This window comes from Brachycentrus maculatus, unplaced genomic scaffold (genome assembly GCF_059751285.1).
Source record: "Brachycentrus maculatus isolate JH-2025_06_01 unplaced genomic scaffold, ASM5975128v1 h1tg000806l, whole genome shotgun sequence".
Lineage (NCBI taxonomy): Eukaryota > Metazoa > Arthropoda > Insecta > Trichoptera > Brachycentridae > Brachycentrus > Brachycentrus maculatus.
This window is the reverse complement of record NW_028281534.1, coordinates 156,844-184,351: the sequence shown is the minus strand read 5'-3', so window position 1 is coordinate 184,351 and position 27,508 is coordinate 156,844. Positions and strand designations below refer to the sequence as shown.

The 27,508-nt window shown below is 32.3% G+C and overlaps 1 protein-coding gene across 4 annotated transcripts; it reads left to right on the top strand.

Moving 5' to 3' along the window:
- The first annotated feature begins 1,324 nt into the window (after window positions 1-1,324).
- On the top strand, window positions 1,325-26,451 carry LOC148300173 (uncharacterized). Of its 4 annotated transcripts, XR_015838967.1 has the most exons (5): window positions 1,325-1,771; window positions 2,115-2,260; window positions 4,886-5,525; window positions 7,282-8,830; window positions 8,890-9,289. XR_015838967.1 is itself a non-coding variant. In XM_088275147.1 (4 exons), the coding sequence occupies exons 1-4, from the start codon at window positions 1,567-1,569 to the stop codon at window positions 26,261-26,263; spliced, it is 1,263 nt and encodes a 420-aa protein (XP_088131273.1). In that variant the 5' UTR covers window positions 1,325-1,566; the 3' UTR covers window positions 26,264-26,451. The 4 variants fall into 4 exon arrangements, 3 of the variants coding, with proteins under 3 accessions (XP_088131273.1, XP_088131272.1, XP_088131271.1); XM_088275147.1 differs by lacking the exons at window positions 7,282-8,830; window positions 8,890-9,289 and adding an exon at window positions 25,992-26,451; XM_088275146.1 differs by lacking the exons at window positions 7,282-8,830; window positions 8,890-9,289 and adding an exon at window positions 18,689-19,128.
- The last annotated feature ends 1,057 nt before the right edge of the window (window positions 26,452-27,508 follow it).

The following is a 27,508-nucleotide window of genomic DNA, read 5'->3' as shown; positions in this document are numbered from 1 at the left end:
GAAAATTTGCACCGACGTTCATTTACGTCCATACTCCCGAAAAGGTTAGAGCTGCCTAAGACAAAGACGGTCTTATCAACTTTCAACTTGTCAACATTGTCAACTTGTCAACAACATCAACTTTCAAGTGATGGTCGACGTCAGAGGGACCTGACATGACGCACACAGAAGAAGAAGAAGGTAAATGCAAATTTGAATCAATATTCTTCAATATTCATATTTTTATTATTAATTAAGCATGTGCGTGTTTAATTATATACAGTGTAGGTAGTGGTTAGAGCGTTTGTCTATCCTGCTGGAAATCCCGGGTGCATTTGTCAGAACCGATTAAGTGATTTTTCACTCTTATATTTATTGAATGACACTCTCGACTGGTACCCGAAGCATCACATCTTCTTCACGTTATTAACGATCAAGATACCATTGATCTAGGTTCAATCTATTTTTAAATCACACATTTCAACGTTTATGATATTTACCTTTCACTAATAATCTAGGCTGTGAAGAATCAATTTCAATTGTACGTAAGCCCGAGGGGGATTCATTTGATTAAAGGGTTGGTATTTTTATCTTTTATTTTAATTCTTAAGATTCTAAAGATAGGGAAAAATAACGAAATTTATTATTTAATAGAGATAATAATAAAAAAGAAAAGATAAAATACAATAGATGAAGCTCACAAATGATTGTTTTATATATGGAGGAGCGATATTGGGATCTCACATGCTTGAACAACTTTCTTTTTTGCTAACAAATCCTAAGAAACATAAAATTATTTTCTTGCGCAGTATATTTATTAATCTGTATAGTTTTAATAATAAGATAAACTATCAAATTATGAGTCTTCAGTATTAAAAACAAGATGGATAAAATAAATTTATATTTTTGTTTAAAAATAATTTAAGTCTTTATTTTTTTTCTTTGCAAATCCTTTTAATTTAAGCAAATACTTTTTACAGTATGATTTTGTGAATTGAATACGAAAAACGGATCTCTTGTGATAATAGAACATTTGCAAATTTTTTATTGGTTCTGAATTGTGATGTTATTTAATTTATCTCACTCGCATTCAAAAATATCTTACATTCAAATAAAAATAAAATAAGACTGAGATTTTAAATAAGACGTTGAGTTATTTACAACGCACGGCATTTTATTTAATAAAAACGTATAATGTAAAATCAAGCTTATCGTGTTGCCGCCATTTTGATTTAAAATAGGTACTTATCAACTTTGAGGCGGGTACCTACCTATGAATGGGTAAAACATGATAAGCAAGGCATTGCAAATTTTTCGGTTGGCAATAATTTCGCAAGGACGAAGCGTCTTTTCACAGATGTCGCTGCCGTAGCGCGTGTGCGATGTCAGCTTCGTTTTGTTGTTATTTTTGTCATTATCGGTGATGTTCTTTTTGTCCTAGCTTTTGTTCCAACAATAAACTCAACTTATATTTAAGTGAAAAGTGCGTTCCCATGTGTTAATATTGTGGGTTAAGTAATGTTCGGCTAGGCGCGAGAGGTTTTGAAACTTTAAACGGGCTCGCTCGCCGGACATCTAACTAATGAGATGGAGCAACAATTTTCCTTGTCGTGGAAAAACTTCCACGGGAATCTTTCCGACGGATTCTCTGGTCTTTTGGATAGCGGAGAATTCGTAGATGTTACTCTCGCGTGTGACGGTGAGCTCTTACAAGCTCACAAAGTCGTCTTGTCGATATGCTCTTCATATTTTAAACGTATGTTTCAATTGAATCCTTGTCAGCATCCTATCGGTGAGTCATCCTGTGTTATTTCAGTTTTGTTGTAAGCTATTTAAAATAAAACCTTTCCTAATGTGAGGGTTTCGCATAGTTCGGGATCAAATGGATTAATCTCGTGTTATATATTTGAAAAATGTACATATCGCATTTAGATCCTTCCTACATTGGATAACCTTGTTTTCTGAATGAAATCATTTTTCAGGATAAATTTTCAACTAGCGAAAAAATTAATGATTCATCTTTTAAATTATGTCGATATTGATTGGATCCTATTTTCTCTAAAAATTAAGTGATTATTTAGTTAGTTATTTTCAGTTTTGGTAACATTTTCGATAAATCTGTTTTTTTTCTTCAGTCGTTCTCCGTGACATATCTCACCGTACTATGAGGAACCTGATCCATTTTATGTATAATGGAGAAGTGAGTGTTCGACAAGAAGACCTTTCCAACTTCATCAGTACTGCGGAAGCGTTAGAGATTAAAGGACTCACCAATAAGCATGTAAATATCCACATATTTATTATAAACATTTTGTCTTCCATGTCTCAAGGTTAGGGCAGGTATAAATCAATTGATTTTAAGTTTTAGATCAAAGCCATTTAATGTTTCTAGATCAAATTCTAGTTCTGTTATGAAATTGAAAAGATAATTCTGATTCGAATACGTTGGCTAGTACTAGAAGATATGTTTTAGAACAGTGGTCAACAAACTTACTAGCCGAAATGCCGAATATGCTCATTACGATAAAAAAAATATCAAATTTGTCCTACGATTTTAGTACACCTATACTATAATTTTAGACTTTTATTAAATTACAGGTACACCCAATAAAACTTTATTTCACACATAAGAATTTTATTCATTGCTAAAAAATCTTTTGTAAGTAAGGTATCCATAAGAACACTACTTATTGCGAATATATAATATACTTGCATCTCCTTTGAATGTTTGGTAAAGTTAGTTTTGTACGTCATTATTTTTAGTACGTTTCTAGGTTCTCATTGACAAAATGATTTCTCAGTTTGCTTTGTCCGCCTCCGTAGTGTAGTGGTCAGCACGCTCGGCTACCGTTCTGGAGGTCCCGGGTTCGATTCCCAAGGGGGGTAAAATAAATATAAGTGATTTTTTCACTGTAATATTTATTCAATATTACCATGGACTGGTACCTGAAGCGGAGGGCTGATCACCTTTCCTTCATGTGTAAACGATCAAGATAACACTGCGTTAATATGACACAGTGCCCTATGCACCATTGGGGTGCGGATAAGGGTTTTATGATTATTATTAAGGATGGTGTTTTTTACGCCTGCGGGCTGGTGGGGACTTGATAATTATGTACATATAGTTAAGACCTTAACAAAAGATTGGTACATACTGTTCATATAAAGACATTAAATATGTAATTCCTTCTTTTCTGACTTTGAAATGAGGCCTGCGCAGAAGGTAAAAATACCCTTCCCGTCCTTAAGCATCTATAGACTGAACAGGTAGAAATCCTTTCCCGTCCGAAGTGTGTTAATACAGTAATTAATGCCTTTCATTTTCTATTCGTCCATAACGCGACTCACACAACGAACCCCGCTTCACACAATTGACTGTTGGAGAAGGATGTGGAGGAGCTTATTGAAAAACACTTTAGTTGTATTTTAGATGTAGTAGAATTTTATTGAATGTTACAGTCATTGAAGACTTTGGGACGAAAACTGGTAAGCCATTTTTTTACAGGAGACGGTAAAAACTAAATATCTTTGTTATTATACGAGGGTCATTCATAAAATAACGCTCCCATATTGAAAAAAATATATACAGCTCCATTGTTTTCGTTAGCATTATACACCATTTTAAAACTTAAAACTTACTACATAATCGCCGTTTCCGTCTAAACACTTTTGCTGACGATGCTCCCAACTTTTGTATCCCCAAGTCATAAAATTCTGCCGCCATTCCTCTAAGGAATAGAATAACTTCCTCCTTGACTTCAAATCCATGGTTGAAGGGCTACACTATAAACAATACCAAAGGTAGAGACAAAACGTATTATATGGTATGCTATCCGTGAAGACATTGCCTTGTGTTTAGGAGAAATTACATACAATCTTGTTTTTAATATTTCCATTCTACATTTGTGTATAATTTCTACAGTCTGCCTCCGTAGTGTAGTGGTTAGAACGCTAGGTTACCATGCTGGAGGTTCCGGGTTCGATTCCCAAGAGGATCAAAATAAATATGATATGATATGTTCTACTCCAATCTTTCAAACTTTAAAGCTAAATTGTTCGAAATCTTATAAACCTAAAAAGGTGATTCTATTCCCTGTCCTTTCCTTTTCTTCTTTTCCAATCACTGCCATCTTCTTTTCTCTTTATCCCATCCTTGTCTCATGTCTCTTCCTATGTATAGACTTCTCTTATGCATAGTTGTGAAGAACTGTAATTGGTATTCATGATTTTATTTTTTGTATTCTGATGTATCATATATTGTAACTGTTGTTCTTCCTTCCAATAAAAAAAAAAAATATTAACGATTTTTCAGTCTAATATTTATTTAGTATGACCCTGGACACCTTTCCTTAGTGTATTTAACAATCAATATAACACTGCTTCTATACCATACAGTGCCGTATGCACCATTGGGTGCAGATAAGGGTTAGAAGAAGACAATTGTGTATAATCATAGGCAAGGGTTTTAAATATGAAAATGAAAAGTATTATTTATAGATTTTATTATAATTATAGGCGTTTAATTCATAGAACTCCATTTAAATTTTATGTATCGTAGAACAGGGCTACTTGAACTTTGATGTGTTACTTGAGCCAAGTACAAAATAATATTAAGATTGTGGTATTGATCGAAGTATCGTGACAATAAGTGTCACCTGTCAGGGAAATAATGAATCGTGTGGATACATTCATTATTGTAGACCTGATACAGATTTAATTCTTTTTTGTACTGGGCTCAAGTAACAAAATCAAAGTTCAAGTAGCCCCGTTCTACGGTATTCAATGTTAAATCAAACACTGATTTTTGTCAGTGTTTGTTTCAACATTTAATACATAAATTGAAAAGTATTTGATATTATTTTTTGGATTATGGACTTCAATAGGTTTGTTTTTGTAATGTTTGCAGAGTGATGAAGAAAAACCCGAAGATGTTCCTAAAATTCCCACCCCCGTGACGCCGCTACTAAACAATAACGTGCACAGTTTACACGAAGCCACCACCGACTCGGACATGTTTCCCGATGATCTCAGCCAGCAGTTGGACCAGACCCAGAACCAAATAGATCTCCTGAACACCCTGAGGATGGCCGCCCTGAAGAGGAAATCCGAGGAGTTCATCGCCAACAACTTCAGTTCCGATATTCGGGACTCCGTCTTGCCGGAGAAGAGGCCCAAGCTCAGGGCGAAGCAGATCCTCAACTGCCATAAGATAGCGAGCAACTACCCGCGGGGGAACATCTCCGTCAAGAACTTCGATGCCAAACTGAGAAGTGATATAGTGCCAAATGTCAATATGTTCGAATCCCCGGGCAATGATCTCATGAATAAGAAAAACGACAAGACGAGCCCTTTCCACGACATCAGGAATTCTATCTTGGAGAGCAACGGAAGGCGGTCGTCCGAAGCCGTCAACAGTATCAAATTGGAAAAGGACGATGATAACGATTTTACCGATGACGGTATGCAAAAGTCTGTGATAACGTATGATAAAACTAGAGATGGCGAGAGCCTGCAGTTTCCGGCTTCTCGGGAGCTTGAACAAGATGGTATGTCACTTCAATTTCTTCTTTACTAGCGTATATATAGGGTGTTTTTTTTAGAGGTTTGATTTTTAAACTGGCAAAATTGTTTCTACAGACTTTCCATTTGACAGTTGATTTGTAGTCAGTACGTTTGGCCATTTCACCATGAATAGACTGAATGACCATTATGCGCGTCGTAGGTTCGTGAATAAACCGAAAACAATATTCATTCATTTATTTATGAGCATTAGTTATGCATTCAATTGATCTCACTACATTATAGATATCAACTTGTTTTTTTTTTATGATGCACTGATTGGATTGATGAAGCGCTAACTTGTTTGCAAGATGATTACTTCAGCATTTCATGCGGCAGTCTGGGATAACAAATAATGTCACTTATTTATTGTAACTGCAGACAGTTGGTAGAATTCCATTTTAAATTTTTTGTTATTTTATCCAAAATTAAACAAGGTTATTGGATTGAATTCTACTTAAATTTAAATTAACAATGATGTATATCGTGACACGTTTCATCTTACATTATCAATAACAACAACAAAAAAATATTCAGCTTGATCCTCTATTTCAACGCAAAATTTTGTTCACCGATGAGGCACATTTTTGGTTAAATTACCATGTCAGTAAGCAAAATTGCCAAATTTGGAGTGGAGAAAACCCAGAAGCCTTTATCGAGACGCCCTTGCATCCATCAAAAGTCACTGTTTGGTGTGCTTTATGGGCAGGTGGAACCATTGGCCCATATTTTTTTTAAAAACGAATCCAGCCAGAATGTTACGGTCGATGGAGAGGGCTACAGAACCATGATTACTGACTTCTTCGTACCTCAGTTGAATGGCATTGATGTGACAGAGCTGTGGTTTTGACAAGATAGCGTAACAAGTCACATGGCGGGTGCCACCATCAATTTACTGCGGGAAATTTTAATTTGTATGCCTCTAAAAAATACCCTATATATAAATATGTAAATATATATTTTTTTTATGAATTTGTAAAGCATGAATGTATGATTTGTTTGTAGCTGGCATGACATGTACATTGGTATCTTATTTATTTTTCAATTGCATATTCCTTTGTATCTATAACGTAGAATAGATTTTTGTCATTTTTTTTCCCAAAAAATTATACTAACATGCACACTGCATTTTCGGCCGTACCCAAATCGATCATACGAATGAAGTTGTAATATTTTTATATTTTGTATACCTGATGAAACGTACGTAAAGGCATTTTCAATTTGTTACATTACTAATACTTAATATTAATTTAATATCCGTAATATACTGCGAGTATTCTCAGGTTATTATTTCTTCATTTTTAATTTAAGTTTTACTTGGTTAATACCACTTTTTCTTAAAATCTACTATGTCACATGTTTCCTTGCATTCCGCATCATTTTCAAACACCGTATAATGCAGAATGCATTGAAATTGTGTCACAATAAATTTTAAGAAACAGTGGCATTTACCAAGTAAAACTTTAATTAAAAATGGATAGATTTTTACCATAAAAAGTCTGCTGAATCAATTAATGATATTATTATTCTATTTTAAACTTATGTCATGTTTTTATCTGTCACTAACATTTTGGGAGGGTCTCACTAATGAGTTGGAAAATGCAGTTTGGCCACATGAGCGATACATTAAAGTTTGATCAGAGAATATGTTACGTTTCTCGAGACAGTTAGATATGATATTTATTTTGGTTTTTTTTTATTGCAATTTTGCCTGACAATTGAAAATGCCCCACGTGGTTTCAGATGGTGCGAACACTGTCGATATACCGAACATGGGTCGCGCCTCGTGGCCGATGGGCCACGGCAAGCAGGCGCCCCCGGGGGCGCAGCCTCCGCCGCCGGCGCAGCACACCATCGTCACCATCCCGCAGAAGGAGGACGGCAAGAAGAAGTATCCGCAGCGCTCGTGCAGGTTCTGCTGGCGCGCGGGAAAGCGCCGAGACACGAGGTTCATGTGCCAGGAGTGCTCCGTGCCGCTCTGCAAGACCAACTGCTTCGAGCAGCACCAGAGCGAGGGCTTCTTCAACGGCTGGAAGGACGAGTCTACTACAGTCGTGCTGTAGACGAGATATCCTGTCTACCGTAAAAGGCGCTGAAATTGCATTAATGAAATACAACTCTTTTTTTCTTTCTTCATTAATTGATTCGACAGTCACTTTGTGGTAATATCCATCCATTTTAAATTTTACTTTTTTTTTTGACATCTCAACACAGATGAAGGAGAATATGGAAGTCTTGGTATTTACAGGGCTTATATCCTGTCATAGGCTGGTAAAGTGATCACTTAACATATGTGAAACATTCACCATTCCACCGGTTGAATTGGTGAATGTTGCACATGTATAAAGTGATTACTTTACCAAGCCTAAGACGGTTGTAAGCCCTGTGTATGCCCAGACTTCCATATTCTTCGTCTATGTTGAGATGACAAAATAATAAATAAAAATTAACTTCTGATAAACACACTCAAAACGTTTAAATAAGTACAACGTAAATAAGTTTTACTTAGTAAATACCACTATTTCTTAATGCATTGTTTGCGGGAATCGCTTAAAAGCATCTTTTACATACTGTTGTTAGAGAGTGGGAAACGCTTATGAGCGTTCTATTTGCTTACTTTTGGTAGAGCACGAGAGATGCCAAAAAAACATTGTACAGATCGGAATTGGGTTTCCGTTACTTGTGATTAGTATACTGTTTTATGTGTAATTAGGTTCGGGGTTGATAAAAAAAAAAAACGCCCAACAACCATGTGTAAATAATATAATGGCCACCTGTATTTTAAATATCAGTGAGTTACTCTAATAATTACAAAATAAAATTAAAAAAAGTTGTATTTAATTTTTGCAATTTCAAATGTTTGTAGCAACTGGCTCATCAACCTTGACAATCCATGGCTTTATCACGGTTACCAAGGGTATTTTTATTCTTTGAAAGCCATTGCCTGCTGTCTTTTTTTATCATAACACAAAATCGGTGTATGCAAATGATGTTTTGAAACATTTACCAGATAAATTCTATTTTATATAAAACAGTTTTTAGTCGCAGTGCCTTTTCCAATTTTAAAATTCACAATGCCACTGAATACCTTATTTATTGAGGACATACTTCAAAATAAAATAAACAGATATACATTGAAGTGAGGCTAAAAATCACAATTAATCAGAAGTTTATAAAACTAGATCCAAAATACACAAAGTAATTTTATCATTGCGTAAATGTCAATATTCTAGTTAAAATGTAACTTTGTTTTAAAATCACTGTAAATATTTTATTACAACTTAATTATAATGTCTAGCGGTTTCGAAGCTAACCGCTTCTTTATCAAGACTAATCAGTATAATAAAGTAGCGGTTAGCTTCGAAATCAGTAGAGATTATAATTAAGTTATAGTAAAATATTTATAGTGACTTAAAAACAAAGATACATTTTAATTATAAAATGGAAAATCACAATGTTAGTGCTTCAAATATAAACAATATGTTAATTTTCTGTTTAAAAAAATTAAATGTTGATGATTTTAAATATGGATTTGACAGACTTGCTTTATCAATAATTATTTTATTTGTGAATTGTTTCATTTGTCAAATAACTTCATGCCGATACCTTGCTGATATTTTTAAAAGTAGTATTGTTTTACTACAACATTAAAAAAAAATATTGTAAAAAGCTTTTACGAAGATTTTCATGGTACGCGCCTAAAAGTCAATACGTGTGTATCATGTATTTTGCATTTATAATGAAAAAAAAACTTATTTTTCTCTGTGCCATTTAAGATTATGAATTTGCACACCAATTTAAAGATATTTACATGCACTAAGTCTTAGTTTTATTTACTTAATATTGTATCTCTAAGAATACCAATACTTGTAGTAAGCTGCCTTTTCTGTAGTATTTAAAAGTGAAAAGTGTATAAAAAAGATATTTTTGATAGTAAAACGAAATACCAAATTTTCAAGGTTGATTATAAATGTATGTATTTTTATACTGACCGATTTTTAGAGTTCTGAAAAATTCGTACTTGCATAAATATTTTTATATATTTATAAAAATAACACGTCTTATAATATTATATTGAGATTGCTAGTGTTTTAAATGATATTAAAAATATATATTTCTACGGTTGAAGTGTTGTATTTGCGAGTCTTACGAATATATATATCTATTTTTGGCAAAAAACCAGATTTAACAATTAAAAATGTAATATTTTAAAATATTGAGAGTCTTAATGAATTGGTGATAATACAAAACTGTGCCAAATTATGTTGGAAACGAAATTATTTTACCACATAATAATGTTATTATTACATAAGGTATTGTATCGCTCATTACATATTTTATACGTGAGCTTACTCTGAGATTGTGAGAGATTTTATACATATGTGTAATACGTTAGTGAGTATTTTGTAAAATTTATACGGTTATATTTACAGCCATTTGTACTTTTGTAAAATTAGCAATTAATTCAGCATCACCGGCCGCAAATTAGTGGTGCTAGACTTACAATTATCTACATTTATCACAGTTCAAAAAATAAAAATCAACTATTTTTGTTGTCGATTTTTTACAGTATTAAATTATTCTTACACACATTATTACCATGCCCCTTTCAACTATGTAAGTCTATAATCGGTTTCTCTGAAATCGTATTGAACGTTTGATAAAAAAATCTACTTACACTTTGAATATTAAATATAGTTTTAAGTATGTTTTGTGTACAAGACAATAATAAGCATAATGAAAAAGTCAATAAATATTTAGCAATACATAACCATTATTTTAGGGTTTAATAATTATCGTAAGAATAGGATTTAGGTTTTTTATTTTATTTTGTCCCTAAAACTAATTGGATGTGCTATCCATTGCACTATTTAGGCAGACAAAATATTTTTAAAAAGTGTGTATTTTAATATTTCAGGGATGTAATTCAACATTTTCATTAGCTCAGGCATACAGCAACCGCAGGCTTTTTTTAAGGAAATATTTGTATTTGAATCGAGAATGTCCCTCAACATATATCGCTCACTCCTTTCAAGAATGTCATCAATCTAACAACTTGATTTTACAGGAGAACATTTTTAATGTTTAAAAATATAACACAATGTATTAAAAATAAATATCAAGCCACTTATTGAACATTTAACTGTGCAATACATCTTTTTAGGTAAAACCTGAAGGTTTTTTTCTCCATTTGAAAAATATTTAGTTTATTAAAAAAAATAATTATACAATACCTCTTCTTCAAAATGCAAACACAACATTTTCTGCCCTGCAGCGGGTAAATATTAAGTTAAAAATATGCCTCTTTTGCTGGGATATAGTACATTTTCTGGGCATTCCAAAAACAAGCACAACTGAAAAATGACGATTTTTGATATATGACGTTGAAAGGAGTGAGCGATATGTCAATCTCCGTACATGTTTTTTTCCCGATTAGTCGATTATCATTTAAGAGGATGTGTCCCTATCGTGGGCAGCTCTAAACAGCGACTCAACTGTTCTGATCTCTGTCGGATCTCGCATATTCTGGAGCCAGGAAATTTGTCTTCTGATAACACTTCGTCAACCTTTATTAGGTGCAATAGTTCCTACTTCTCTCCCCGAACCACGTACCCCAAATAGGACACCTTCCAGACTTTTATATCAGTCAGCAACTGTCTTTCTACTCTTGCTCTTTGAAGAACATTTGCATTACTGACCGTATCGATCCGTGGAATGCTATGCATTATATATTGATATAACGACATTTAGAATGCCTCCTACCGGTTCATAGTGCTGTTCTTGAGGGTACAAGAAACCACCCTTATATGAAAGTACTGACCAAACAGCACCCAACCACTCTTTGATGAAGTTTCAGACTGAGTTTCTTCTTTTGAATGCACAGTGCAATAATATTTTTTATTTATTTTAACCCTTATCCGCACCTCAATGGTGCATAGGGCACTGCGTCGTATAAACGCAGTGTTATCTTGATCGTTTACACATGAAGGAAAGGTGATCAGCCCTCCGCTTCAGGTACCAATCCAGGGTAGTATTGAATAAATATTACAGTGAAAAAATCACTCATATTTATTTTACCCCCCCTGGGAATCGAACCCGGGACCTCCAGAACGGTAGCCGAGCGTGCTGACCATTACACTACGGAGGCGGCAATAATAATTACAAAACAATAAATAAAAGATATCAAAAATCGTCTGAGCTAGTGATTTTCAATTTTGTGTGTTGCTGTATACGGGTGATAACTTTTATAAGTCTTGCCCAATAGCGTGTGTATACACATGCCAACCGCTAAGAACGAGTTATTGGGATATACATTTTTAAAGCATAATATTTTTATCTGTATGAACTTGAAATTTCTGATTATGTTTCACTCTGTGTATAAGCATCATGAGTGTATTACTTTTCTAAATTGATCTCATTTATATGCAATATTGCGGCCATTGTAATAGTGTCATTTTAATTTTACAATATTCTACGAGATTTACTTTATTATTTTTATTCCCCATGCATTTTTTAATCCATTATATATTTTAAGTTAAGACTGATTTTTCAAATTCTACTAGGCAATTATTTTTTTATGTGTCCGCATCTTTTTAGTACACAACTGCTGTATTTATTCCCCCTTGATTATGTCGGTTTTGTTTCGAATGTGAATGGGCATTTGGATATTGAATATATAGTATGTGAATATCTAAAACTTCTATAAATGGCCCCGTCATTTTAATTATATTTGTTTAAAATTAAATTTTCCGACATTTATCAAACTGTTCTCGTATATGATACTATAAGAGCTATTTTATTAGGTGGACCAGGAATTAAACCATGTATTTGTAACGTCACATCAAATTTAATAACAATATATTGTTACTTAAATTTTGAAATATAAGTGCCATTATTATTGATAACCTCTTTCATTCTCTTCTTGTAAATTTTCATTATCTCCTTTGTAAAAATGTAGTGGTTACGAATTAAAGTATTTGATAAATTAATTTTGTCTTATCGACCATATTTTGGAATTTTTTTATCTTTCTTTATCCGGTGAATGTGGAGAGTGAGGTATAACATCTAATTTTAGGTCCTAGATTTTTTCGTGGGTTATTTTTGCTGAGCTGTCTTCACAATTTCCGTTGATAAACTGACCTTTCACTTTCCAATAATTCAAAATAAATTATACCTCGAATATCACTATACGGATAAAAGAACAGAGTTAATTCTGGGTGTTTGATTTTGCGAAATCCTTTGTTTTTTCTTTCTGTCTTCTCTGTCTTCCACTGCTGGATAAAGGCATATTCCCATTCTTTCCATTTCCTCCGGTCAGTTGCTGCTTGCAGACAGTTTTTTCCCCTCACAGCGGCTATATTGTCGGACCATCTCTTTTGGGGTTCTTCTGACACCTCTTTTATCCTCCCAAGGTTTCCATCGTAAAATTCTTCGGTTCCATCATTTTTCGCCTTACACTATCTTAAATTATTCACTTTTTGTCCCCTGTTACAAGTTCTGTCAAAAAAATGTTTGCCGTGATGATACAGAACTATATATCATAGTCGTACAGGAGAAAGTGACCAACTAACAAAACGTAAAATGTTCAGGAAGGCTTTTTCTCGGCAAGAAAATAAACATCAATGCAGTTTGTCATTTTTAACAAGTCAATATATTATACTTCCAAGTTTAAAATCCTCTGGGATTTTTTCGGGGCAATATTAAGCTAGTAAGATATCAAATAGTCAATGATAACGTTTTTGCAAAAAAATGCACTTGATCACTTTCTCCTGTATGACTACGATATGTTCATGCTCACTTCTTTGGTAGGTAGTGCAGCATCCAAATACCCATCTTATGCACTTTCCCAATGCGGTTTAAATAAAAATGCCATATAGACCGGAAGATCAGAGTTTCTGGCTTAATTAATTAAAGACATTCAAATTTTATAGGCCCTAAAATTTATAATATGCTCCCACAAGAAATATTATGTTCAGCATTATGTTCAGTTGGAAATAAATTCAAAATGCACACAAAAAAATGGCTCCTAAAAATTGGAAGATCCCAGCTGGAGCAGCAAATAAAAGTTTGTGTGTGATTAATCTATGTGTCAGTGTCAGTGTTTTATAATTATATAATCCTATTTTCTAATCCTATTTTCTAATTTTGTAATGTTACTCCTTTAGATTTTACTTTTCTTTTAGTTCAACTCTCTATTTGCATTCTTTTTATAATTATTATTTCATATTATTTCAGTCTTACCACTTTTAAACCATCATTAAAATATATATAAAGCTGTATTATAAAAAGAATAAGCATACCCTGCCTACCTCAGAACAGGTATCTCCAAATACCTAGTGAGGATAGAGAAAAAAAAAAAAAAAAAAAAATTCTTTGATGGTTTAACGTGGATTGGACTCAAATTGGTTCAATGTTGACCGTTTCAAAATAATGGCATATTTGCTGGTCCACCTAATAATAATATGCTGATAATCTTATAACATATAACCAAACGTTCTGAAAATGAAATATTTACAAAAAAAAAAAACAAAACAAATCTCATTGCCTTTACGAATGCCTTAATTGATTTTTTTTTTACCATCCTATACATAATTTGTGCAGTTTATAATGAAATAAAATGTGTGAGATTCGCCCCTAAAGATATGTATACATTATTTTAGTCAGTAAAGTGTGATTTTTTTACTTAATACTAAGAAGGTTTTGTGAATGAAAATACATATTGAGATTTTCCCTAGGTTTAGTGTTCTATAGACGGTTTAAATTTGTGAATTTAATTCTTTAAACGACTCATCGAATTTGATATTGTGTTTCTTAATATTTTAAACATTACTTAAAACTCTCGAGTAAATTGCAAAAGAGCAATTCTTACTATGTATAATAAATGTAATTATTGAAACGAAAGCAATAATATCAATTCAATAATTGCATTTTTTTGTGTGTGTGATTTTATAATCTATACTTAAGTTTTATACCCATTGTTGGATGAATGAAATTTGTAATACGTAATTCTGTTTTTACATTGAAATACCCTAGATAATGTTAAAAAACAAATTAACCAAAAAGCTAACAGTGAAACAAATTGTTAATTTTTTTGTATGAAATATATTTGTATTTTCAATTGTCAAAATAATAATGATAATTAAAAACAGATTTTTCTATAGTTTACTCAAATTTAAAAAGGTTGAGTTTTGTTGAACTGTTTGCCAAATGATGATGTACTATTTACAGCAAAAGCTTGTTTATTCTAAATTAAAAGACAAAAAATTTAGAATTAGCTTCACATACGGTGTTTGAAAATAATGCGGAACGCATCGAAACACGTGTCACAGTAGATTTTAAGAAATAGTGGTATTTACTACGTAAAACATTAATTAAAAATGGATAGATTTTACCACAAAGTGACTGCCGAATCAATTAATGAAACCTCAAAAAGCAGTTAATGTTTTGAATAACATATTTGAAAATGTTTCGAAATAAATTAATATTTTTTGGTTGACAAAGTAACAGAGGGAGTGTGAAATTCTTATGGTAGGAACTGACCAGAGCCATTTCGTCGTAACGTGACACGTTACAATGCGAGCATTCGTATAGTCAGTACAGGGAGCCGAGCGCTCCATCCATAGTTTCGGTTGCTCGCTGATGCTCGCCGCGAGTGATGTTACGACGTTACCTTACGATGAAATGCTCCAGTCAGTCCCTACCTTTAAAGGAGTACAAAAGTCGTGTGGTGGCCTCGTGGTTAATGTAGCAGACTTATCATGAACCATCTAGGCTCACAAAAATAGGATGAAATTGAAATAATTGTGTATGCAATAAAATAAAAACAAAATATTTCTCTTTAAAATTAAAAAAAAAAATCAATGATTTTAATCAAATTAATAACTTATGAAAAACTTTTTTAACCGTGATCTGGTTCCAAATCATTGAAATTTCTTATATTATTTCATGGTAGGACAATAAAAAAATATTAGTATGATTAAAAATTTATAATTGAAAAAAAATAGTTAGACATAGTTCGAATTCATGAGATTTTACTGTGCGTATTCCGTACAGTCAAACCAGAATATAAGAGAACCCTAAGGACTTCTTCTCTTATAAAGACGTATCTCTTTTATCCATGCTTTTTTACAGAGGGGTAAAATGACGCTACCTTAAGACAGTTCTTTGAAAGAGGTTTTACTTATATCCAGGTTTGGCAGTATGTAAACAAGTTGATATCATCTATTGTTTCAATATCAGTTCATAATTATTTTTAATTTACACAAAGTGTAATCACTTTCAATTCACAAATGTGTTTGAGAGATCTGGTTTGAAATGACAAATGTGTCCGTTTATACCAGATCTCTCGAAATATTTGTGAAGATAATTGAAAGTAATATATCAATACAAAAACAGAATTATGTATGTGTATATATCCATATTGTTTATCGAACATGGATACAAAATATATTTAATTACGATATTTAGTTTTTAAAAAAAATCCTGCTCATGTGACATATATTTCAAAGTATAAAAATAACCCTATTTCCTTTGATCTCTTCAAATTGAATAGAAGTATTAAATTTTTATTTCAACCAATTATTATTATGGCGCTTTTTACCAATATGTACATGCATTTATATTATATAAACATTGAGGTAAATATACTCAAAATACAGCATAAAATGATATTTTAAAAAAATTGTCAGTCATTATTTTATACCAGACTGTTGGCATTTGATGAAATGGGAATGAAATATAGCTATCGAATGCATTTGCAAAAAAAAACATATCATTAAATATAAATTTTGGGCTTTTAAACACTCAAAAAGATAACAACATATTTTGTACTTATAATATTGAAAAAAATATATTTTGAGGCTCTTTTCCCTTTAAATAATTTTGTAAGTACTCTCTTCACCTAAAAGGTATTTATACTCATCTATATATTTTTTAATTTTATAATTAAATATATACATATGTAATATTATAATGTATTCAGCATAATATGGAATATTGTCAATATATTTATGTGCAAATAAACTTTTTCCATTTTTGTATCAATAGTATTTTTTTAAATTACAAATCATATTCCCTTACTATGAAAACTGCGAGTCTGCATACCAATTCTGTAATATAAAACAATTGACCCCTTTCAGATCCTTTCAAACGCTTTTGCATAAAAAATATCACTGCAGGTTAAAATATAAATATTTTCCTATTTCAATTTCATATTTGAGTAAAAAGCTTTAAAATTTCCAATGCTGATTGAACTGCATGGATGTAAAAATTAATCAGTCTTATCAGATTTTTATTTAACATGTTGACTGCCGTGGCAATTTTCAAAATTCCGGTCTTAAAAGCCAATGCTTTAAAGACAATCATTTGCTTTTTGATTTTGAATAAAAAAAAATTATAATTATATTTTCTGTTAAATTATTTATTAATAAATTTTCTGATCATGTAGTCATGTATTGATTTTGTTCTCTTACCAGAAGCCATCTCTCCATATTAGCACTGATTTACGAATTTTATCGTAGCTGCACGATTATGGCCAGTAAACAGAGTACGAGATAACTCATAGTCGGCACTCCTAGCAAAAAACGCAATTTATGAGTTATCTCGTATTTGGCAGTCAACGTATTTAACATACCTAATTTTCTTTGCATCTTTCATTTTTCTTTGCTTGTTAACGTTAACACATTGTTGTCGGGACACATATAAAAAGTTTTTCTTAACACATTGTTCTCGCGCGGTTTTTTCATCAATCCTGACCCTAATTTATGTACTAATTAGGGTTGTCTTCTAATCACAAGTAATCGCAAACCTGATCTGTACAATGTTTTTCGGCGTCTCTCGCGCACTGCCAAAAGTACGCAAATAAAATAAAATAAATAAATAACGCTTATAAGCGTTTCTCACTCTCTACCAACAGTATGTAAAATACGCTTTTAAGCGCTTCCCGCAAACAATGTGTTAATTGTGCGTAGGAAGCGAGTTAAGTACATATATATATATATATATATATATATATATATATATATTTTTTTTTTTTTTTTAAAACCCTTATCCGCACCCCAATGGTTCATAGGGCACTGCGTCATATAAACTCAGTGTTATCTTGATCGTTTACACATGAAGGAAAGGTGATCAGCCCTCCGCTTCCAGTACCAGTCCAGGGTAATATTGAATAAATATTACAGTGAAAAAATCACTCATATTTATTCTTACCCCCCCTGGGAATCGAACCCGGGTCCTCCAGAACGGTAGCTGAGCGTGCTGACCATTACACTACGGAGGCGGATGAAATAGCATATATTTATACGGGTTTTAATGTAGGCGCAAAATACCACATCATAACAAATGATTCAAGTGATAACTTCCAATAGAAACACTGCTCTATGATGCAGGGTCTGGTATGCCACATAATCAGTCTTTCAACACTATCATAAATATTGAAGCTTAATGAGGATAGTCGTGCTGGCAAATTTCAAAAACATTGGAAGGTAAATTGCTTTCTGGGGTATTTTGATGTTGGTCGTCTTGCATGTTAGTTTATTTTTTTACACTGCTAGGTGCTATTTGTCAAAAAAAAAAATTATTCTCAGTGTAATATATTGCATAATAAGACGTTTATGCCAGCTCCTGGCACTAATCAGTGCGCAGATCCGCCCAATAACAATGTGATGACACATTGTCGTCGGGCGGTTTTTTCATCAGCCCCGATCCTAATTAGGGTCGTATACTAATCACGAGTAACCTGATCACAAGTAACCGCAAACCCAATTCCGATCTGAACAGTGTTTTTCTGGCATCTCTCGTGCTCTACCAAAAGTATGCAAATAGAACGCTCAAAAGCGTATCCCGCTCTCTACCAACAGTATGTAAAATATGCTTTTAACCGTGTCCCGCAAACAATGTACTAACATAATACATACATGATTTTTTTTTGGTATATATTTAATATTTTTTTATGAACGATGATGTCGACCCTTTTCCCGCTAAAGATTGTAAACTCTAGATCATAGCTTGTTGATTAAACGAAGGAAGTCTTAAAATGATTCATATAAAGGCTTTCAGCATCTCAACAGCTGCTAATGAATATCTTAGGAGCATCAATCTCTCTCTCCTAGATTTTGTCGACAGTTCTTTATATGATTCTTTCTATTAGGTGCGATGTCTCTTGTCATGGATCAGAGATCTTCTTCATCAGGCCACTTACCAGTCAGATATCAGTATATCTACAGCAGGAAGGGCCACAAACAACTGGTCTACATGAACTTTGTGTACACGAAGCATTCTACGAGTAACGGGAAGACTTCTTGGCGCTGCGTACAATACTTTTCTCTGAACCGATGTCCTGCCACGGTGGAAACAGTTGGCCCCATGATATATGCCGTGAATCACACGCATAACCATGAACATTGCTTTGACAAGATAGTGAAGAATAGTGTTTACGAAATGAATGACAAATAGTGATGTTTTAAATTATTCGGGTGTTATTTTTACTTTAATAAACCCAATTTTTTAAATTAAATATTGTATAAATAATAAACTATTTTTTGTCATTTTTCGTTTTTAGTCGTTATGCAAAATCTAAATGTGAGAATAAAAACCAAAGAGTTGCTAGTTATTATAATGAGAAGTGGTAAATGCTATTGTTGTCTTATATGTGTAGCCTACTTTAAAATCCGCCAGATCCATGTATGTAATTTGGTTTCCAAAAAATGTAAAATTATCCGGGTAACATTTATGTTCCAAAGATTTGTCTATCTTTAGATAAAATATAAAATAGAGAATTTTCTCATTTTTTAAAATTTTTTTCAGTTTAAAAAAAAACACGAGACACAAACCGATAATGACGTCATTTTAATTTTTGACCTATCCCCGCTCTCTGATTGGCCGATATGGGTCAGAAGGCAAGTTCCATGAATATAACGAAATTTGAAAAACATTGCTGTTTTAAGTATTTTTTTTAGCAGTTTTCAAGTATATAAGTATTTTAAATAATAAAACCCACAATTGGCATTCGGATAGAGTATTTATTTTAAAATCTTATAAAATTGGATCTGGCGGATTTTGAAAGTATGCGAGACATATCGCTCACTCCTTTCAAGAACGTCATAAATCAAAAAACTTGATTTTTCAGGAGAAGGTTTTTAAAGTTCAAAAATATAACACAATGTATTAAAAATAAATATCAAGCCACTTATTGAACTTTTTACTGTGCAACAGATCTTTTTAGGTAAAATCTAAAGGATTTTTCTCCATTTGAAAAATATTTAGTATATTTAAAAAATAATTAAACAATACCTTTTCTTCAAAATGCAAAAAACAACACTTTCTGCCCTGTAGCGGGTAAATATTGAGTTTAAAATATGCCGCTTTTGCTGGGATATAGTACATTTTCTGGGTATTCCGAAAACATGCACAACTGAAAATTGACGATTTTTGATTTACGTCGTTCTTGAAAGGAGTGAGCGATATGTCCAGTCTTTCTCTTATTGGTTCTATTTATGTTACAAAATGGATGTCCAATTATAAGTATGTAAATCAGTGCTATCATATATTGTATCAAGATCATTTTTATATGCTACATTAATTTCATGTTTAATTTCTATCAAACACAGTGATTAATATATGTAAATAAATTAACCGAGTGTTGAGAATTGATATATCAACTCTGTTATACTTTGCTAATGGCGTGGCTTATCAATATACCGATGATGACGCCTTTGTATTTTGGCGGCCACCAATACCAAAAAGAAATACTAAAATCGGTTAATATTTGAGAAAATATTGTTGGTTTTGTACACACCTCATAAAAAGAACCATTTTTGCCACAGTAAAAAAACTCTTCAGAATTTTAGCATATATATAAGCAAAAATCACAGCACTAAAACGGTTTATAAATTGAAGATGATACAAAATGCAAAGTACATATTATTTTTCAGCAGTCTTTATTTTTTAATACCTTTTTTCGAAGTAGTGATTTGACACCGCTACCATAAACAAAACAAAAGACCACCAATTGCGCCATGATTTCCTAAACAGCAGGGTTATAGTTGGGTTATTCATCTAACAGTGCTCTTTCATAATTCTAAATATGTGATGAGCGCAGGGAGACAAGTCTGTAGCTGGTTTGGAGTGTTCAGAAAACTTTCCTTAATCTTTCATGTCTAAAGTTGGCTGAATTTTGGTAAGATTTGTCACAAAAGAGAATTTGTATATTTTTCTCTTTGTACTGTTGATCTGAGAATTCTCACAGCTGCAATTTCTGCATCCCTTAAATGCCAGTCACACTCGAGAAAGCACCAACTGCAATTTTGTTCATTTTTGACTACTTTTCATTCATCCAAATATTTTCTAGCCATGTTTTCTTCAGAATGATATCTTTGACCTACGTCTTGTTTTTTCCAGTTAGCAATTGGCTATATATATGCCCTAGTGTCATATAACCAATTCATTATTAAAAATGTATTCAGGAATGAGAAAAAATTATATGTACTTTGTATTTTTATAATTAATATCCATAAATTGAAAAAAACAATTGTGGGTCGTATTTTATTCAATCATATGTATTTTGTTTTCTTTATATTTTCAATGTTAATTTTACTAAGGCATAATTTACTTTGTGCAAATTTAATAATATTTTATAGACAATAAAAAAACCCTGGTCAAATATTTGCATGTGTATTTCAGATCTTGTTAATGTTCGTAAACAAATTATTGTTAAAAATTTAATAATTATTCTGAAATACCGATGAAGTTATGTGTTAATATCACTTCTGAATCTAATAATTTCATTATAAATCTCAGTACAATAATTGAATTGTAAAAAAATATATTTTCTATTTGATTCATTAGCATAATGTTTGATAATGTTATATTTTTTATTTATATAAATGTAGGTAAAGTTCCTATGAAGTGGCAGGCTTTTCCTTTGCTGGGATAGTCATGTTTCTACACCAACAGTATTTTATATAACTTGATTTTTCTCTTGTACATTTCATAATTTTTGCAGGGTTCATTTTCTTTTCATTGTAGATACATACTAAATTAGTACCCGAAAACTCTTGATTTGTATATTTTAAACATGTAGTCATCCAACCGAGAAACGAAATTAAACCTTGTCAGATATGTCGATATACGATACAAACAATGTTAAGCTGTTTTCATTTATTAAAAGTATAAAATTTCATTAATTGATTCAGCAGTCACAATACCTATCCGTTTTTAATTGAAATTTGACTTGGTAAATGCCACTTTTTCTGGAAATTTAATCACACATAAAATAACAATAATGTGGAAATCATAAAAATTGTTACATAATATATTAAGTCATAAACTTTACATTTTTAAATAATAAAAATTTACAATAAAAAAATGTAAATAATAATTTACCCATATATATATGGCAATGACTAAAACCTCCTCCCTATTGTCTATCCTCCCACTACATAATATAAAATAAAATGTAAGAAACAGCTTCTACCCCGCTTCATCCTTCAACGTTCCAAACACACAACTCAACACAATTTAGACAATGCTTCACAAACAGTGTTTGATAAAAATGCTGAATGCATTGATACACATCGCTCACTCCTTTCAAGAATGTCAAAAATCAACAATGGACAATTTTCAGTTGTGCATGTTTTCGGAATGCCCTGAAAATGTTCTATATCCCAGCAAAAGCGGCATATTTTAAATTTAGTATTTACCCGCTACGGGGCAGAAAGTGTTGTTTTTGCATTTGGAAGAAAAGGTATTGTTAAATAATTTTTATAAATATACTAAATATGTTTCAAATGGAGAAAAAAACATTCAGGTTTTACCTAAAAATATCTGTTGCACAGTAAAAAGTTCAATAAGTGGCTTGATATTTATTTTCAATACATTGTATTATATTTTTAAACTTTAAAAACGTTCTCCTGAAAAATCAAGTTTTTTGATATATGATGTTCTTGAAAGGAGTGAGTGACATGTCACAATGGATTTTAAGAAATGGTATTTACCAAGTAAAATTTAAATGCATATTATAGTTTTATTTTGTGTATTACATTCAAGCATTTACGTGCGCCTTAGATGAATACAGTTGCTTGTATAATATCTGTACATTTACACTAACAAATTGTTAACGTAATAATTTCACATATCACACTAAAAAGTTGAGTAGAAAAAAATTATAACCTATTATCTATTATGACAATTATTTTCTGTACACAATTTTGATTTCATGGCATTTGTATTTCTGTATCAGTTTCTATTTAATTTCAAATATATAAACCTAATGTGTATCAAATAAACATTACCAGTTATAATGTCATCTAATCCAAATCTAATTTGGATACCTAGTGATTCTGTTAGACTAGTCTATACTTTAGATTTCGCGTAATGTACGAACAGAAAGTTGATTTACGCACCTTTCGTTATGCGAGGCATTACTGTATTAACACATTTCGGACGGGTGTTTTTTTTTACACCTGCGGACTGCTGTCATCGGGATTTGATAGTTGTCTACATACAGTTTAGACCTTAATAAAGAGATTGGTATTTACAACATTTTGAGTGTGTCCAAATACTTGTTCAGAGACCTGGATTATCTCCAATTAAAGGAGTTAGTTTTCATATTATTTTTTGACATCTCATCAAAGATGAAGAAGAATATGGAAGTCACCAATAGATATCTCTAGTGAAGTTATATTGATTCAAGAACAATGTTTCTAAATTGGTTCATATATTATATATAGAACTTCCAAGAATTTGAGTAGCGTGGTTGTCAATAATGGGTAGAATTGGTGAACGTTACACGTGTGTAAAGTGATTACTTAAACCAGCCTATGATGGTCGTCAGTCCCGTAAATGCCCAGACTTCCGTATTCTTCTTCGTCTTTGATGAGATGTCAAAAAATAATATGAGATTGGTATTTCATATTCATATAAAAACATTAGTTGATTCCTTCCTTTCTGCCTTTGAAATGAATCCGGTGCAAAAGGTAAAAATACCCTTCACGTCCTTAAACAGCAAATGGGTAGAAATACCTTTCTCGTCCAAAGTGTGTTAATACAATGTATATTTTTATAAGTTTCAATCGGTTGATTTGGTTTGTTATATTTTTTATATCTTAACTTTGTTTAGTTTTCAGTTTATTTAATTTATAATTATTTTGTAGAAGGATAAATATAACTAATAGCATGTTTAATTTTGATGGGATCTGGTTATAAAATTGATTTTTATATATTATTTTTTCTTTATTTTGTTATTCATATTATTAGTTTTGTTTTCGTACATAATTTAATTTTCTCTTTAGGTAAATTCATAATTTTCTCTCTCTCTCTCTCACTTTCTCTCTAACCCTCATCTGATGGTGCATAGGGCACTGCATCATAAAGAAGTGGTGTTATCTTGATCTTTAAATACCCAAAGGAAAGGTGATCAGCCCTGCGCTTTAGGTACCAACTAGTCCAGGGTAATTTCAAATAAATATTGGAGTGAAAAAACACCTTACTTTTATTTTGACCCCTCGGGAATTGAATCTAGGACCTTCAGCGCGGTAGTCAAACAGCTGACCAACTGCACTATGGAGGCAGATAAGGCAAGCAAAGCAAACTGTAACTAAAAACCGAACTACCTGCCGAATGGCATGATTATCTTCAAACCCTCTCTTTGTTTAGTAAAACTTAAATTATACTAACAGAATAATACAATTTAAATAATTAAAAAATAAAGTTAAATATATTATTTTCCTATTAAAATAAAACTTCTCTCCTTTTCCACTGTGGAGGCTTTTTATTTTACACAATTCTAACTCAATCACAATATCTAATTTATGTATTAATTTCAAATCAAACACAGATTTTTTGAGTCTACTAAGTTGTATTTTATTAACAAAAAACACATAAAAAATTATATTGTGACAATTGTTTCGCCTTGTTAGGGCATTATCAAACGAATGTTTGATAATGCCCTAACATTCGTTTGATAATGCCCTAACAAGGCGAAACAATTGTCACAATATAATTTTTTATGTGTTTTTTGTTAATAAAATACAACTTAGTAGACTCAAAAAATCTGTGTTTGATTTGAAATTAATACATAAATTAAAATGGAGTTCTACAAATTAAACGCCAAGTCAATAAATAAATAACAATATCTAATGTCAAATTGTATAAAGTGATCACTTAAGCCAGCCGATTGCCAGGTCGTTAGCCCTAGGATGCTCAATCTTCCGTATTATCAAAAACAATAGATGCTTTGTCTCGAGTAGAGACAACTATAATACTATATATATTGAAGATTTTTACATCTGTGGATATTTTTATGGATATTTTGCTGTGATAGCATTGTAAATTGAGTGAATTTTCATATTCAGATGAAACATCTAACTGTTGGGTAGTATATCCTAAATAAAACAAGGTTTGTTGGATTGAATTCTACATTTATTTTTGTATATGTTAATACGTGACGCGTTTCGTCTTCTTAGGACATTATGAAACATATACATAAATAAATGTTGAATTCAATCCAACAAACCTTGTTTTATTTTGGCTATAATTCAACAATTCAATACCAACAATTCAATACCAACTGTCTGCAGTTACAATAAAGAAACATCTAACATTTATATACGAAAGAAGATGTTAGTCTGAGCAATCCTGGGCTTGCGACCTGCCACTTGGCTGGCTTGAGTGACCACTTTAAACACTCGTGTAACATTCACCATTCTGCCTATTACTAAACATCCATATTGCATTGATGTTTACACCTGCTCGTTTTTTTTAGATTTGGAAGAATGGTTGATAGTGTCGCCATCAGTTGAAAAATTTCTGAAGTACATATTCTTTTTCTCCGTATTAATCCTCATTAATGAGGGTTATTTATGACCCTTGTCGAAGGAATGAGTCTTCTATAATTATTGCTTCACTGCGCTGCACATAGCGCTCCAATCGAAGTATATATAGCTTACTCCAATTAAACACAGATGAGATTCGTCCCAAATTAGTTCACATATATTTTTTAGGAGAGAGAGTCTGAAATATCATTTAACTTTTTGGATACTTCTATTTGACCAGTTGATTATCAACAATTTAATCTTATTTATCATATTAGACACTGGATTATTCAAGTTATAGATGTTAAGGTTTAAAAAAAATAACACATCAAAGTTCAAGTAGCCCCGTTCTACGGTAATACTAGCTTGTAAAATTGTTACGATTTGGTGTGATTTAATGATTTCATACTGGTTTAACACAGGATTAGTCACATTCTGTCGCAACTTTAATTAAGATTTCGATAGAATACAGTAGAACAGATTTGCATTTAAAGGATTTTTGTGCAATATTGGAAATGTAACTTTTTAGCGAGGACCTCTACAGATGATATCAATATTAATCTGTAGTGTGAATAATCCAGTGTCTAATATAATAAATTTGTGTATTTTCATTTCAACTGTTGTTTTGTATTCTCTTACTAGGAGCAGCCTCTGAAAAATTGACATTCATTCTCAGCAGAAAAGGGCACAGGCAGTTGGTCTCTCAAAACTGCATCCACACCAAATATGCAAGTAGCAACAAAGGAACCGTTTGGAGATGCATAGATTATTATACCGAAGTAAAATGCAAAGCGGTGACTGAAACCAATGGTAATGAGTTTTTAGTCCAAAGGTATTTTCACAACCACCCAAATCACATGGACAAAATTAAACAATATTCCTGCCAGTCTTCTTATACAAATAAAAAACAGTGATTATGCTTTCCATAGGAAGTTTTTCTATTATGAACCTTTTTAAATCTTCCCGGACCTAAGAAGGGGGTTCAAATTCCCCCTAAAATAATGTTTTACTCGATAACTTGATAATCGCCAGAGCAACACTCTCCTTACCATTCATCGTTCATTTTGTGTAATACCACTTAAAAACAAAGAATAATAATAAATTATGCTTTATATAAATAGAGTTTATCGAGATAGAATAAGAAACGCCAGGATCAGGGAAATATGCGAGATCGAAGATGTCGTTAGGTGGGGAATGCAACGAATGAGACAATGGTATGCGTATGTGAGGAGAATGGAATCATCCAGACTCCCCCACATCGCACTGTACGGCTAACCCCATGGTAGGCAACTCCCGGGCAGACCACCAAAGAGATGGGTCGATAGCTGGGAATCGACATCGCAGGAAGCTAATCCCTCTTAAAAACAGGCCACAAGGCCTACAACACGATGAAGAAGTAGATAAATAGACGTAGCAATTTCACAGTAGCCTTTTTTTTAGATGGGAATCACACTTATTATTTACCTTGGTTATTATGTGCAAGGTTAATAGATTATTTAGTGGATTTTTGTTTCTTCTAGCTATTTTTTTTTTATTTGAATCTGTGTTGGGAACAGGAGGGATAATCTAGTGTGGGCCAATCGGGAACTTCTCTGCATTTGCACATTGCTGGGAGGAAACCACTTAAAACTCCTCAGGAGAAGGCGGACTGTTGACTGTAGTCTACATTCGACCTTTTTTTTATATAAAGGAATAACCCACAAAGTTTCTAATTTTAGAGGCTTTTCTGCAGGTAGCATAGTAAGGATGGGGAAGATAAATGTGAAAAATGCATTACAAACACTCAGAGTAATTGAAAATAAATCTTTCTTGAATTTTTTTTACAATTGACGGAAATCAAACTCGCAATGCCAATTTCACAGTCGAGCGCCTACCCAACTAAGCTACGGCGCTTGGTTGGTGATAGAATGGTTATTCCGAAACCGGTAATCATGAAGTAGTGTTTTTAAGTGGTATTACATAAAGTCAAGGATGAATAATACGGAGAGTGTTATATTACCATACCACAAAGTAACAATGCTTTTAATACACAAAATATATTAACAGAGCAATTTGATTCATATTTGTTGTAATCTTTATAATATTACAGTAAAACCTTAATATAACGGACCATTGGGGGTGTCCGTTAAAACGGAAAGTCAGTAATATAAAAATAGGTT